The 13,653-nt window shown below is 45.3% G+C and overlaps 4 protein-coding genes across 7 annotated transcripts; 1 reads left to right on the forward strand and 3 right to left on the reverse strand.

Annotated features, from left to right (window-relative positions):
- Positions 1-209: 209 nt before the first annotated feature.
- Positions 210-1,717, reverse strand: LOC120446696 (L-lactate dehydrogenase B chain). Its single transcript, XM_039627793.2, has one exon. It carries the CDS (start codon positions 1,635-1,637, stop codon positions 555-557), a length of 1,083 nt encoding a protein of 360 aa, XP_039483727.1. The 5' UTR covers positions 1,638-1,717; the 3' UTR covers positions 210-554.
- A 1,831-nt stretch (positions 1,718-3,548) lies between these two features.
- Positions 3,549-4,835, reverse strand: LOC120446069 (PH domain-containing protein DDB_G0287875). Its single transcript, XM_039626848.2, has one exon. It carries the CDS (start codon positions 4,781-4,783, stop codon positions 3,608-3,610), a length of 1,176 nt encoding a protein of 391 aa, XP_039482782.1. The 5' UTR covers positions 4,784-4,835; the 3' UTR covers positions 3,549-3,607.
- Positions 4,836-5,144: 309 nt separating this feature from the next.
- On the reverse strand, positions 5,145-6,743 carry LOC120446070 (grpE protein homolog, mitochondrial). The gene is made up of 3 exons (XM_039626849.2): positions 6,564-6,743; positions 6,142-6,442; positions 5,145-5,719 (listed from the first exon to the last, which is right to left on the reverse strand). The coding sequence occupies exons 1-3, from the start codon at positions 6,647-6,649 to the stop codon at positions 5,459-5,461; spliced, it is 648 nt and encodes a 215-aa protein (XP_039482783.1). The 5' UTR covers positions 6,650-6,743; the 3' UTR covers positions 5,145-5,458.
- Positions 6,744-7,603: 860 nt separating this feature from the next.
- LOC120447178 (NAD kinase) lies at positions 7,604-12,469 on the forward strand. Of its 4 annotated transcripts, none has more exons than XM_039628644.2 (4): positions 7,604-7,830; positions 10,815-11,132; positions 11,195-11,777; positions 11,841-12,469. In XM_039628644.2, exons 1-4 carry the CDS (start codon positions 7,667-7,669, stop codon positions 12,126-12,128), a joined length of 1,353 nt encoding a protein of 450 aa, XP_039484578.1. In that variant the 5' UTR covers positions 7,604-7,666; the 3' UTR covers positions 12,129-12,469. The 4 variants fall into 4 exon arrangements, with proteins under 4 accessions (XP_039484578.1, XP_039484576.1, XP_039484574.1 ...); XM_039628642.2 differs by lacking the exon at positions 7,604-7,830 and adding an exon at positions 8,383-8,714; XM_039628640.2 differs by lacking the exon at positions 7,604-7,830 and adding an exon at positions 9,327-10,089.
- Positions 12,470-13,653: the final 1,184 nt, after the last annotated feature.

The following is a 13,653-nucleotide window of genomic DNA, read 5'->3' on the forward strand; positions in this document are numbered from 1 at the left end:
CTTCTAGTATCGCTGCATTTGTTTAGCTCAAACAAAACATTCGTGTGTGTTCATCTCACTCGCTCTAGCGGAAAGTGGAAAGGGCAAAGGGCAACTTGCGTACTCGCTCCCACAGCTGGTCTTCTCTGCTTTTCATTTTTCACTTTCCACTTGAGATTTGGGTGTGGTTTTCATGGGCCATTTCCCTGAATAATGCATTCGATGATGGCTGCAGTAAGAAGTGCTTGTTTTTTATATTTAGTGCTTTGGTAAAAATGTATAATACTTGTCTAAATACAATAATGTGGCTAACATTCTATTTATGGAACAGAGAAGGTCCACGTTTTTCAGATTTTGTCATTTCCAAAAGGTATATTTACAATATACATAAATATTTCGGATCACCTTTTAAAGCGGCGATCTTCTTAATACCATCAAATAATACCATACTCTTTCAACAAACCATCAGTATACTTAAGTATCTTAATAGAGTCCTTCAGAAGCTCAGCTAAATCATTGTTCAAGGACTTCTTAATATCCTTTGGCTTGGCCAATCATGAATAATGACGTACTGCTCAAAGATCCAGAGAGCATTGCGCCTCCAGAAGGACATTGGCGGAGGCCAGCAGCTTGCGTTGTTCCACATCCGTGAGGGGCAGCTCGAACACGTGGCTGATGCCACCGGCGGTGACCAGGCAGGGCAGTGATAGCACCACGTTGTCCTTGATGCCGTTCATGCCCTGCATGTCCGTGCCCACGGACGCGATCTTACCCTTGCCGCCGCACATCGCCTGCACGATGTCCGTACAGGTGAGGGCGACGGCCCAGTTGGTGTAGCCCTTGGTTTTGGCCACCGCGAGGCCGCCGGTGGTGACCTGCCCGTTGATCTCCGCCCAGTTCTCGGGATCATCGCCGCAGGCCAGGCTCTTGACCACATCATTCAGCCGGATGCCGGCGATAGAGACGCTGGACCACACCGGAACCGCACTGGCGCCGTGCTCGCCGATCACATAGCCGTGAACCTGGGAGGGAGGCAAGCGAAGGCGATCTGCAATCAGGTTGCGGAACCTCACCGTGTCCAGGTGACAGCCAGTGGTGAAGCAGCGGTGCTTGGGCAGCTTGCCAATCCGCTGGACAGCATAGGTCATAACATCGGCGGGATTCGAGATGACAATGAAGGTGGCATTGGGACTGAGCTCCACCAGCTTGGGCACCGCCTTCTTGAGGATTTCGACGGTCTTTTGCATCGCAGCCAGGCGGGAACGATCCTTGCCGGAAGGCCGTGCTCCCGCCGTAATGATCACCACATCGGAGTTCTTGGAGTTGGCACTATCGCCGCAGGGCACCACCCGTGCATCGTTCAGAAAGGCGGAGGCCTGCTGAAAGTCCAGTGCCTCCGCCTTGGCCAGCTCGTAGTTAATGTCCAGGAGGACCAGGTTCTTGGTGAGATTCCGGAGCAGCAGCATGCAGGTGATCGCCGTGCCCACCTGACCGGCTCCAACAACACTGATCTTCGGAATCCGCGAGCGCTTGAACTCCTTGAGGGGCTTCATCGACTTGGCGAAGGAGGACTTGGCCGGCTTGCTGGACAGGCTCTTAGAACTCCACGTTTTGGCCCGGAAATGAGCCATATTCATTATCTGCTGTCTTAATGCCATTTGTTAATTTTGAATTTTGAAACCGAAAAGGGAATACTAAAACTAAGCCTACAGATATTTTCTTGTCTGCAAGTCGATCATAACTATCGATCAAAACTATAATTCATATTCTTATACATATTTATACTTTTACATACTTTATACTTTTTAAATGACTTTTATACTTTTTAAATGACTTTTATACTTTTTAAATTAGCTATTTACATTATAATTAAAATATGTATTTTCAATCGGCGTTTTCAAAATTTGCAAAGAATGGCAAAAAATTCCTTTTTACTTTTTTGAGCACAGGTAAATAGGAAATTTTGTTACGAATTCAACGAGGTATGGCATTCCACTTTTGGAGAACTATTTTTACTGCTATCGAAAAAAAAACGGATTATTTTTTATCAAAAAATGGATTTTTGAATAAAATCGGATATTTTCAATCGGCGTTTTCGATATATTTCTAGTTTTTTCAGCTTTTTGTTATAAAAAACCCCTTGTTTTTAAATTAAATTGATTAAATTTTTTTTTTGATTAAAAAATTATATTGTTTTATGTTAATACATATTACGAACATGGAAATCATAAAATAAACAAACAAAAAAATTGTTTTTCCACCCTTCTGTTAGTGCGTCTTCCATTGAAAGTCGCTATAACCGGATTCTACTGTATAATAGTGCTTCTAGTTTTTACTTCAATATTTTAGCTATTTTTGGCTATTTTTTCTAAGCCAAAAAAGTACAAGCAAATGATTTATGTGCCACGAAAACATGAAAAGTATTACTATGTAATTTGGTACTATGCCTTATTATTAGGAATAGGCTGACTGAATAGCACTTTTATAAAAGAATTTATCAGATTATTTAATATTTCATATATTAAATTTTTTTAAATTTTATTGCATACTTTCAGGCTGGATGTAAGAAGCGCCGAACCTTCTTGGTATATTTATAACACTAATTTGTGGTATACGCCCCCACTAGGTGGGCATATTGCGGTAGCACACGTAAGGTCTCACTGCTGGCCACCCATTGATTTTTCACTTTAATTTTCGACTCGATTCAATTCGGTTTATTTTTGGTGGAGATCGTTGCATCTCTCATTTTCTGGAACCACGTGTTGTCCTATGCACGCTCGGCTGCCCACTTTCCAGGGTAGCAGAGTGCTATTTCGAAGGACATATAGAAAACCCATCGACAATCTTACCAAATGCTTGACCTAATTCCTGGGTTTTGCGTTTCATTTAAATTGTCAAACACTTAAGTATAGATTTATATACATATGTATATTTCAATAAGTTATTGCGTGTTGTCCTATGCACGCCCATTTGCCCATTTTACAGGGTAATCGGGTGCTATTTTTCAAGGACATATAGAAATCTTAACAATCTTACCGAAACGTTGTGCTAATTTCCAGGCACTGCTTTTCATTTATATTGTTAAACATTTATGAATTCTATTAACCAGCAAGCGTTGTATAATATTAAACTGTGGAAACTTCACAAATAGGCCACAGTTATGCAAGAAACGCTAGAAAAACTTGGTAGTATTTAATAACGTGCTGACTAACGTCTGCGGATAAAAGCTTTGCGTTTTGAGGTACTAACCACATTATAATAATTTGAAATACTTTCTTTAAGGTTTATATAACATGCTTAACCCCTTAAGAACCCCAGTTAAGATATACATAAATACACACTTTTATGAAGTCAGTCTCTGAAATCCGTGTGCATGTGTACCCATAATATATCATATCTACATGTATAATGATCTCCGATTTTCGTAAGAATCTCCAAATGATAGCGAGATTATATAGAGAAACCCCTTAAGCCATACAACTTGCATTAGATTCATTGGGATCTGATACACATACCCCCATAGTATTTCCCAACTTGAAAACCTTTACAAAATAAGATCACAAATGTGGTTGGTTTATGGAACATGTATTTCATTTGAAATGGCATTAAGACTAGTCACACACTCCGCCTACTTCAGCGCCTGGGCCGCCTCGATCAGCCGCTGGAGATCATCGTTGCTGCTCAATGCGTGCTGCACGGCCTTGAGCACCTGGGCGTCCATGGCCTGGGTCTGCTCCGGACTGAGTGCCAGGGTGCTCAGGCGCTTGGCCAGTTCCGCCAGCTTGGGCTGCCGCTCCAGGAAGATTTCCACGACTTGCGGTGAGATATTGGCCATTTTGGCCAGCTGCTGGATGTGCGGAGGCAGGGTTGAGTACTTGCCCTCCGCATCCTCCTGCATGATCAGCTTGGGCGTGTTGAGATGCGGCTTGGTCACAGGAGCAGGTGTGGTCGTCGTGGTGGTGGTGGTGGTGGGCAGCTGGATGGACTTCGGGCTGGCCAACGACACTGGGCGCAGGGGAATGGGATAGTGATAAGGCAGAGGCTGCCTGACCAGGATCGGACGCAGGGGCGTCATGCCAGCAGGAGGAGGAGGCACGAAAACGGGCTGAAAAGAGGCAGTTGGCGCAGCGATGAAAGGTGCAGGAGTGGTGGTAGTGGAGACCTGACCGGACCACAGGTTGTACTGCTTCATAAAGTCGCCGAAACGTTGCATTAAACTCAATTTTGGACTGGGATCTGCTGGGGCGGTGGCCCTTTCCTGGGGTATCTCATCGTAGCTGGCATTGCCCATCGTGTTGTCATCATCATCGTCGTCGTCGTCGTCGTTCTCAGCTTTCTCCTGTTCCTCTGCCACATTCTCCTCGGCCTCCTCGAAGTGCAGGGCATCCAGATACTGTTTCATCAGGGCCAAACCCTCCTCCGTTCCAGTTAGCGTGCGTATGTAATCTATGGTCTCGCTGGCGCCATTGGTGCCAATCATCTCGCCCAGATCCTCGAGGCTGGGCAGCTCCTTTAGGCCCAGCTTGTTGTGGGCAAGGTCCAGGAGATCAGCAGGATAACCAGAGGTTGGAGCAGCCGTCGTGGTCGAAGTAGTCGTTGTGGTGGGCTTAATCAGTTTGTAGACCGGCAGGTTGTAGTACAAGGCGTTCTGCAGTTTGGAGTCCATTCTAGGTGGGAATTTTCTATTGATGTCCACTATGATAGCACTGTCTTGTCCGTAAAAGCGAGGCAGCATCGACACTCTGGCCTGGATGCACTGCACCATGGCCAAGGACCAGAGGAAACGCATTAGCACACCAATCATTCTGATCACTTCAAAGGTTTAAGGACAACTAACCCACGACAGTCGAAGAGCGTTTGAAGTAGACTTTGAACTCTGGAGCAAATCTCATTTTAGGGAACCCGCCATCTGTGTTTCATCTGAATTCATGGGAACGTGCTGGAAGCCTACCTGCTGGGCCATAGAACATCACGCATTTCCATTGAATTTTCCACCTACGCGACGAGCAGGAATGCGATTACCCTGCGCTACCTGCATTTTGTTAACAAAAGAAATGGTTTTTCAAGAGGGATTCGAATTTCGAGGGCTGATGAAAACGGGAAAATCAAAGGAAACTGAGGGAGACCTAGATAAACAGAGCCTACAGATGAGAAATACAAATATCTTGCTATATATCAACAAACTAAAACATGTTTTATTATCGTAATTAAACCTTATATTGGAACACTCGATGGCAACGCGTGTGGTACAAATTGTGGCCATCAAATCCAGTCACAGATCTCTTAGAAACTAGGAGGAATTCTAAATTCGCAAGCTCTGCCCGAAGGTCGCGTTTGTGGGATAGATTGTATTTACACGGGGTTTACGTACATGAATTTTGCAGCGGAAAACAAATTGCAAACAACTGAGAGAGACGCCATGTAAATTGGGGATGGGGCTACTGGAAATTTTACACGCCTCAGGGCAGCCGCATGGCTATCAACACTTCGACACGCCCACCAAGGCCGGACGTATGCAACGCTCGTGCAGTTTGTAGCCCAGCTTGGTCACCTCCACGACGGTGTTGGCCTCGACGGTCTTGTCCTCCTTCTGGAACAGTGCCTCGTGCTGGTTGGGGTCGAACTTCTGGTTGATGGGATCCAGAGGCTCCAGTCCGTGTCGCTTGAACACCTGCAGCAGCGAGGCGCGCGTCATGCTGAGTCCCTCGTACAGGTTCTTCAAATCAGCGTTGCCGCTGAGCTGTAATAATTAAGATCTTTAGTAGGGGTAGCTTTAAAAATGTTACAATGTAACTGGGATAACTCTCACTAGGTCGTTTATATTGCACTTATGTTCAACGAACATCGGGCATAAAGTCTGAAATAGCTATCAACGAACGGGGCAGAAGACTTCGAATAGAAAAAATCCCTAAGGTAATCCGAATATGGAGCTATTCTCAATTCAAAACTCCACTTGGGCCTAATATACCCAAATATATCTACATGTGCATATGTAATGCGGCACGGATTGCAATCTCTAATACATTATAAAGAAAATCTGCACAAATTCAAAGTCAAAGTACGTTGAAGTAGTACATTCAACAATGAGGTACGAATTTCTTATCTCAACTTTAAGAGTTGAACTTCAGTAAGAGAAATCCGCAAGTAGCAAGTAGTTTGTACCTTTTCCTTGGGCACCGCCTGTGTGGCATGTCCCAGGGTGTCCGCCACCTCCAGCAGGTCCTTGCAGAAGCTCTGGATGCCGAAGATCTTGGCGTCGCTGATCTGTTTGTTCAGTCGGTTCCTCATGTTTTCGCTGTCGGCAAGGGAGCGCTTGTATTTGTCCAGTAGCTCGGCGTTCTGCTCCTTGGCGGCGGCCAGCTCCTTGGTGAGTTTCTCCACTTCTGGCGAGGCTTCGGTGGCCTTCTGCTCCGTCGTCGCCGCTTCTTCCGGCTGTTTCTCTGTGCTGAACAACCGGAGGGCACTGGTTGTGGGGTAGAAGAAGGGGGAGAAACGGGGGGCAGTGTTAGAATTACGTGCAATTGCCGACAAACGTGCGCCCTCATTACGTCACAGAAAAGAGGAAGCAATGCGGTCGGATTTACCTCATATTTTGGGAAGTGACCGATGACCGCAGGTGGACGAGTCGGCGGCCAAACATCTGCAGAGGTAATCCTGTCTTTGCTGCCATAATGCTGAGCTTTTATGTACGTTAAATAAACTTATTTCGCTTTTGACGTAAAATCGTCGGCCGCAGTGCTAATCCAGCAATCGATTTATGTTCGATACCTATTCTTATCGATGGCACCGGTGTGGGCGCTTAGTGTGACCGCAGCGCTGCTGTAGAATGTATATGTCAAATTGGATGTAAAATACATGTAAGCCCAGATTCTTTTATGTAAAACACTATTTACTTGATAACTAAAGAAAATCACTTGTTAAAATCAAATGTTAAATTAAGAAGGAAAACAATATCTGAAATAAAGAAAAACTTAATACTTAAATAATTTAGTAAAAGTTGAAAAACGATGGTTAAATAGTATGTAGTGTTACCCATTTCAACTCAACAATTCAATATAAAATACAATTATTTTTAATGCCCTTAAATCCCTACTACAGCTGCAGGTCCTGACACCCCTGTGCATTCACCTTGGTCATAAATGGAATTTTAAAGCGACAAAATATTTCTTATATAAAATGGACAAACGGAATATGCAAATGGAATATAAAAATGTGAAAATCGGTACCAACAATATGGGCAGGTCCACTTAAAAAACCCAACGATCGGTGTTAATGCAAAAATGGGCCTATATTCTTGGCGCTACCTTCGGACATATATTATTAAGAGTGCGCCACCGGCTATTAATCCACGCATATCCACGCTTTATAAATCGATCTCATACCAGATCGGCCACGCCCCGGGGCCGTCAAAATATGGACCGCTCGAAAAAGTTGCTCTGGAAATGTAAATATCGGGACGGGAGGTTCTTAATGAATTCAAAGTACGAGTGGGGCGGGCACAGCATCTATTCAACAACTTACCTCTCCGATCGCACCGCCAAGTATTACATATGCGCATGCATTGTATATATTTTGGAAAACGAAGCACGAGCAGTCACTTAGTTGGATCTCGCCACCGGAACAACGAGGTTCTCGTCTCAAAACTCGGTTTTTATCATACCTCTCAAAAAATAAAAAATAAAAAAAAATGCGTGAGGAGGATCTGCAACTGGCCCGCCAAATCGTGGCAAATAGCTCGGTGTCCAGTTCGCTGGAGGAGGAAAACGATGGAGCCGCAGCCACGTCGCCGGGAAACTCACCCAAGCCCCTGCGAAGAGTCCTGGATTTGAGTGAAAGGCGTAAGCAATTCAGGTGGGTTGATGGAGAAAGCTTCACAGGAAAGGAAGCTAAAGTGATAAATACAGTTAGCTTGCATTTTTTGAGTAGTTTCTATATTAAAACTAGTTTCAACAGTGTCCATAGTCGTTTCCTATTCATTAAATGATTCCCAGTGCTATTGATAGTTTTTTTGGTTGCAATAATTTATAACAAATACACAAAAATAATATATATAATAATACTTATATATCTAATTAAAGTTTTTCACACATTGCCATTTCTCCGCAATATATTTGTACATTGTTTATAAGCGGTTCTAAAAATAAACAACAAAAATGTTTGTTTGAGAGGTTAGAAGCACCCAAAACACGTACAAGTTAGGCTAAAAATAAAAAAGGGTGTTTTCACGTGCCTGACTAATTTGCAATGCCAAGTACACTCCTTTGTCCACATTAATTGAGAATGACGAATGCTCTACTGAGTGACGAAGGTGGAGACATCCGTTGGGTTTTTAAATTTCGCGCTTGCTTACGCGATAAGCCCAGGAATCGAGACTATCGATTATTTCATCGACTTATTGACAGACCTAGCCAAAAGTTTGACCAGTTTTTTGCATTGCAAGAATTCGTTAAAAATCATTTCGGTGAGCGGCATTAAGAGGCAAATAGAGCACGGGATTCCTCCAGATAGGGCACAGATGTGACCCTGATCTCGCCAAGAATCTGTAGCCGTGACAGTAGGATGCCAGCGCCAGAGGAACGAAACTGCTCCGACCAAGAGGAATATTTCTGCACCGAAAAGGACGCCGCTGCAGATGGAAGTCATCTGTTGCATGCCACCGGAACGGTGGATGGAGCAACTGCATCCACCTCGGCACCGGGACTGGGCGGCAACCACATGACCAGCAGCTGGTGGTGGTAAGGTCCCAATCACCTGCCCGAATTTGTAATCATGCGGTCTTACACACAACTCTTATCGGATTCCCATCTCACATGCAACAACACAGTGGTGGACATGCAAATAGGTGTTCCACTAGCACTCGGTGTATGTTTTGTGTATTTGTTTGCTTACGCAAAGCCAACTTTAAAGTAACAATAATGCTGTAATGTTTATAGGGATAGGTAGTTGATTACTCTATATTATTTGATATCTATTCGTTGCAAAATGGGCATTTACTGAGTCGTTGGAAGAGTTTGTGTACGCAGAAATAACCAAGCAGTATATCAACTAATTTAAGGAACACATATCATACGGCTTACTGCCATAGACACCACTTCACACAATCTTTCGCTGCAAGAGTTGAATGAACCATTACCAAAATGGTCTTTTGATTCAACTCAAACGATAGAAATTGAAAAGCGATTTGGTCCAGACTCGTGCCAATTTCGGCAATTGATTCGCCCTGATAGCTTCGATGTTATCAATTAAACTGATTAAATGGGATCTCCAATCGAAGCGGGAAGCCGCTGATGGCGCGGAGTGGAAAACCCAGTCCGCTTCGGACCAACGTGGTCAACTCAGGCGCTCAGTTGTTGCTCGCACTCGCGATCGCCCGGTTGACAATTTCAGGGCCCTCCGTCATTTCCATCATGGCAGCCAATTTTCCGCCCAGTCGGGCGCAGTAATCCTCGGGGAAAAACGCTGGAAAACGCCTATCTCTGGCTTGACATGAAGTCGAAGTGAACGAAAGAAGAGTTGTTTTTTGAAACACTCCCAGAAACACAACAGCGTAATGCATTTCTGATTACCAGTTTCGCTGATAAAACACTTTCTCTTTTGTGGCTGACACATTTGTGGGCTCATATTTTGTTGGCTCATCGATGAAAAGTGCGTGGGCGTGTTATTTTTAAAAGCAACAATTTCTCGCGTTCTGTTGTGAAAACAAAACTAACCTTGGTCCCTTTATCGCCACTAGCTGGCCACAAGAAATGCGGTCTGACTGCATTCCGTGAGCCCAAGTGTACGAGACCGCATTTTTGGACCCAAAAAGTGGAGTAACTATTGTTGTAAGTGGCAGAGAATGGCATTGTCCGACATGGATTTGGCCACCTTGCACGAGAATCGCTTGGAGCAGCGCTGGCACTACGGATTGCCCAATAGCCACCACATATACCATCACGGCTACCAGGACGGATTCAGTGCCATGACGCGGCTCTGTCTGGAGCGCAATCTGCAGCGAAAGGTGCAGCCGGACCTGAACGGAAACTGTCTGGAACGGGGACGTTGCCGAGAGAATGCCAATGCCATCGGTTCGTCGTCAGGTGGGCAGCGCAGACGATCCGGCACCTGGCCGTAAGTGGACACACAGCTGAAAGGTTCCCTTAGCTATAAGATTGCATGCGAACAGCTGGCATTCGTAATCCAAATCGAAATCAGTTGCGCGATGGCGCAATAAGTGCACTGCAAAATATATAGCCCCCAGTTCTTCGTTATTCATGTGCAAGAAAAAGAGATTTATTGTCCATATTCCACTTATCATTTCATAATTGCTACTCTTAGCAATGTGCACGTGGTAGTCGTAAATAAGATCATTGATAACACTTCCCCTGTTTTTTCTAAGTGCATCTACGAATGCAAGCAGGAAGGGGAATATAGAATGCGATTCTGGGGAATTGTGTCCCAGCTCCCAACGCTTTTCTCTCGATTTCTGTCTGCCCTCGCAGTCGCCATTTGCCATTTGCATAAGGTTGATTTACAGTTCAGTGGAGTTAGTCTGCACACTGCAAAGTTGGAGAAAACAAGCCAAATATTCTGGAAAACCTGTGCAAATATTGAAAAATGTTTCCCCTGCGTCCTGATCAACCGCAGGCGGTTGTCTCGTTTCCGCTGCATAGCTCCTTGAGCATCGAAGAGTTTAACAATGTGAAGTGGGAGGATATGAGCGATTGCAATAACAACTGCATTCGCGAGGAGCCAGTTTTGCGACCCAAACCCAACCGCCCTGCTCTTAGGTCCTTAAAGAGCTGTCTACCCTGTTATATCCCTACTAATTCTCCTGGTTTTTACACTCCTTTCAGGCGCACTCGCAGCTTGAACGCACCCTCGCCGGTCCAGCAGTTCGGACCATGTGGCCGCATCATGAAGAACTCCGCCATGGTGATGCAGATCCAGGATCCTGCTAGTCAGCGGCTCACCTGGTACAAGCCTCCACTCACCGTCCTGGTGATCAAGAAGGTCAGCGATGCCTCGGTGCTGGCGCCGTTCGTCTACCTGGTGGACTGGCTGCTGCAGGAGAAGAACATGGTCGTTTGGGTGGAGTCGGCCGTGCTGGAAGATGCGCAGCTCAACGAAAATGTCCGATTCAAGGCCATTCGCGATAAGCTAGTGACTTTCAAGTGAGTCTGTGTATATGTACAATGTGTAAATCGAATAATAACCTAAACCATTATTTCCACAGAGATGGCCGCGATGACCTAACCGACCGCATAGACTTTATAGTTTGTCTGGGTGGCGATGGAACCCTGCTGTATGCTTCGCTGCTCTTCCAGCAATCCGTGCCTCCCGTCATGGCCTTCCACTTGGGCTCCCTGGGCTTCCTCACACCCTTCCGCTTCGACAACTTCGAGGAGCAGCTCACCAGCGTCCTGGAGGGTCACGCTGCGCTAACGCTCCGCAGTCGCTTGCGCTGTGTTATGCATCGCAGAGGCGATAGAAAACACGAGGCAAAGACTCTGGAGGCAGATCCCGATGGAGATGCCCGACCTGCAGCCAACAGCATCCTGGTGCTCAACGAAGTGGTCATTGATCGTGGTCCTTCGCCCTATCTGAGCAATATTGATTTGTTTCTGGACGGAAAGTACATCACGTCGGTGCAGGGCGATGGCCTGATCGTTTCGACGCCCACGGGAAGCACGGCATATGCGGCGGCGGCCGGTGCGTCCATGATCCATCCCTCCGTGCCGGCGATAATGGTGACTCCCATCTGCCCGCATTCGCTCAGCTTCCGACCCATTGTGGTGCCAGCCGGAGTGGAGCTGAAGGTGGGTTTTGTATTTGGCCCATTAAGCCCAGAGATCGCCATCTAACGTCCGTTGCTTTTTTAGATATCAGTATCACCCGAGAGCCGCAACACATCGTGGGTTAGCTTCGATGGACGCAACAGGCAGGAGCTCTTCCATGGTGACAGCCTCCGCGTGACCACCTCCATATATCCCGTGCCATGCATCTGCGCCCAGGATCAGATATCCGACTGGTTCGCCTCCCTTGCCGATGGACTGCACTGGAATGTGCGTAAGCGACAGAAGTGCCTGGACGAGCTGTCGGATCTGACGGCTTCCGGATCGGAGGATACGCTGGACGAGATCGAGAACATGAAATTGTATGATGTGTAGTGCGTAAGTCCCTGTTGCTAATAGAAACCGTAGGTTAGGGCTTTTAGTGGTAGTTCTAATGCTTCGCCCTTGGCTTAGTGCGTAATTTTTGTAGTATTTTCCAAGTAACAATTTCGAAACAACTTGTTTAAACTCATTTGCCAAATGTATGGGAATCATTTTACTATTTGTACTGTTCGTAACGCCAGTGCTCTTGCAACATTGTACATTTCAGCTAGATAAATATAAATGCAACATTTTAGCAGGTCTCAAAATTTTGAGATTGAACTTCAAAAAGTCCTACTTCTAAAACGATAAGCAATTGAATTATATTACTAAATAAAATAATACCTGTAAATTCAGCTTGTAGCCGCAAATTAATGGAATGCTCCGAACATTTAACCAAATTTAGCTGGAACATAATAATTTAAAAACATTGTCAAGTTGTGCTGTAGATTGAGGCTGATTGCAAACTGATTGAAATGGGTTCTCCAGCTTTGCCTTGTATAATTCGCATTTGTGTAGTGCAAGCACACCCAGATCATCTAGACTGGTTTTAGAGCGCCTCTCCCAGTCCACTTGTTGCATGTTGTTCACCTCGTCGCTGCCTTTGGATCGAATCAAATGGAATCGGATTGGATTGGATTGGATTGGATTCACGTGGTTGCCACGCACTTGGGCCTGTCAGAAAACATTAGTTTGCATAGATTTGGGTGCGTTTGGAAAGTGTAGCTATCGCCGATGCTGAGGCTATATGCTTGGGCCCTCAGGCGGTACGAGCCATGTTCATTACGCGGCTAAAATCTTGTGCCATTGTTCATTTGCGAGCGATCGTGTTTTAGCCGCATGTTTTCGCCTTTTTTGCCCGCCGAACTCAAGGTGTGCGCCCCGTTTTTTGCGTGTGCGTGCGACAGGTGTGCGATGCGTGCCTATCTGGTCGTGTGAACTGCATAAAATCTGAGCGTAGTTGATGGCGAACGCTGCCAGCGAACGGTTGTATTTGAATAGGAAATTGTGCTATAGTTGTGCTTTAGTTGGGAAGTGAGCATTCGAAATCCGAGCAATGAATCCCGAAGATATGCAGCGGGCGCGGGAGATGGCCAATGGAGACGCCTCTACGCCTGGCAGTTCGCCAGCTCCGCTGAGGAAAGCACTGCCCATCAGTTTGCTGGAGAAGCGAACTCAGTTTCGGTAAGTTGTGAAGAAAAGTGCTGGAGTCCTTGAAGTGCCACTCATTATCCAACTTGAGCCTAAAGCAGAGCTTCAAATGTTTTTATTATCGGATATGCAAACAAGAAAGTATTTAAACTAACTTAAGAGTGCTTCTATTAAGAGCTCTGGACATGAAAAATTGTAGGTGTGAATATAGTTTTAGGAATGTTATAGGTTATTTAATATTAATTAAATACTTTAAAAGTCTAAGCCGAAATGTTTTTGTTTCTCTTCCCATATAAATAATCTGTTTTTTTGATATACCTATTATTTAAATACAAATAAGCTTATAACTTACCCAAAAGTCTCTGTTTATTTTCTTAAAGTACTATAA

This window comes from Drosophila santomea, chromosome 2R (assembly GCF_016746245.2).
Source record: "Drosophila santomea strain STO CAGO 1482 chromosome 2R, Prin_Dsan_1.1, whole genome shotgun sequence".
Taxonomy (NCBI): domain Eukaryota; kingdom Metazoa; phylum Arthropoda; class Insecta; order Diptera; family Drosophilidae; genus Drosophila; species Drosophila santomea.

Coding starts and splice junctions, on each gene's coding strand:
- LOC120446070 (XM_039626849.2), bottom strand. CDS start 6,649: ATGGCAGCAAAGACAGGATTACCTCTGCAGATGTTTGGCCGCCGACTC. Junction 6,443..6,563: donor GTCACTTCCCAAAATATGAG/GTAAATCCGACC, acceptor CCCCACAACCAG/TGCCCTCCGGTTGTTCAGCA. Junction 5,720..6,141: donor AGGCGGTGCCCAAGGAAAAG/GTACAAACTACT, acceptor TAATTATTACAG/CTCAGCGGCAACGCTGATTT.
- LOC120446696 (XM_039627793.2), bottom strand. CDS start 1,637: ATGGCATTAAGACAGCAGATAATGAATATGGCTCATTTCCGGGCCAAA.
- LOC120446069 (XM_039626848.2), bottom strand. CDS start 4,783: ATGATTGGTGTGCTAATGCGTTTCCTCTGGTCCTTGGCCATGGTGCAG.
- LOC120447178 (XM_039628640.2), top strand. CDS start 9,818: ATGGCATTGTCCGACATGGATTTGGCCACCTTGCACGAGAATCGCTTG. Junction 10,090..10,814: donor AGACGATCCGGCACCTGGCC/GTAAGTGGACAC, acceptor CACTCCTTTCAG/GCGCACTCGCAGCTTGAACG. Junction 11,133..11,194: donor GATAAGCTAGTGACTTTCAA/GTGAGTCTGTGT, acceptor TTATTTCCACAG/AGATGGCCGCGATGACCTAA.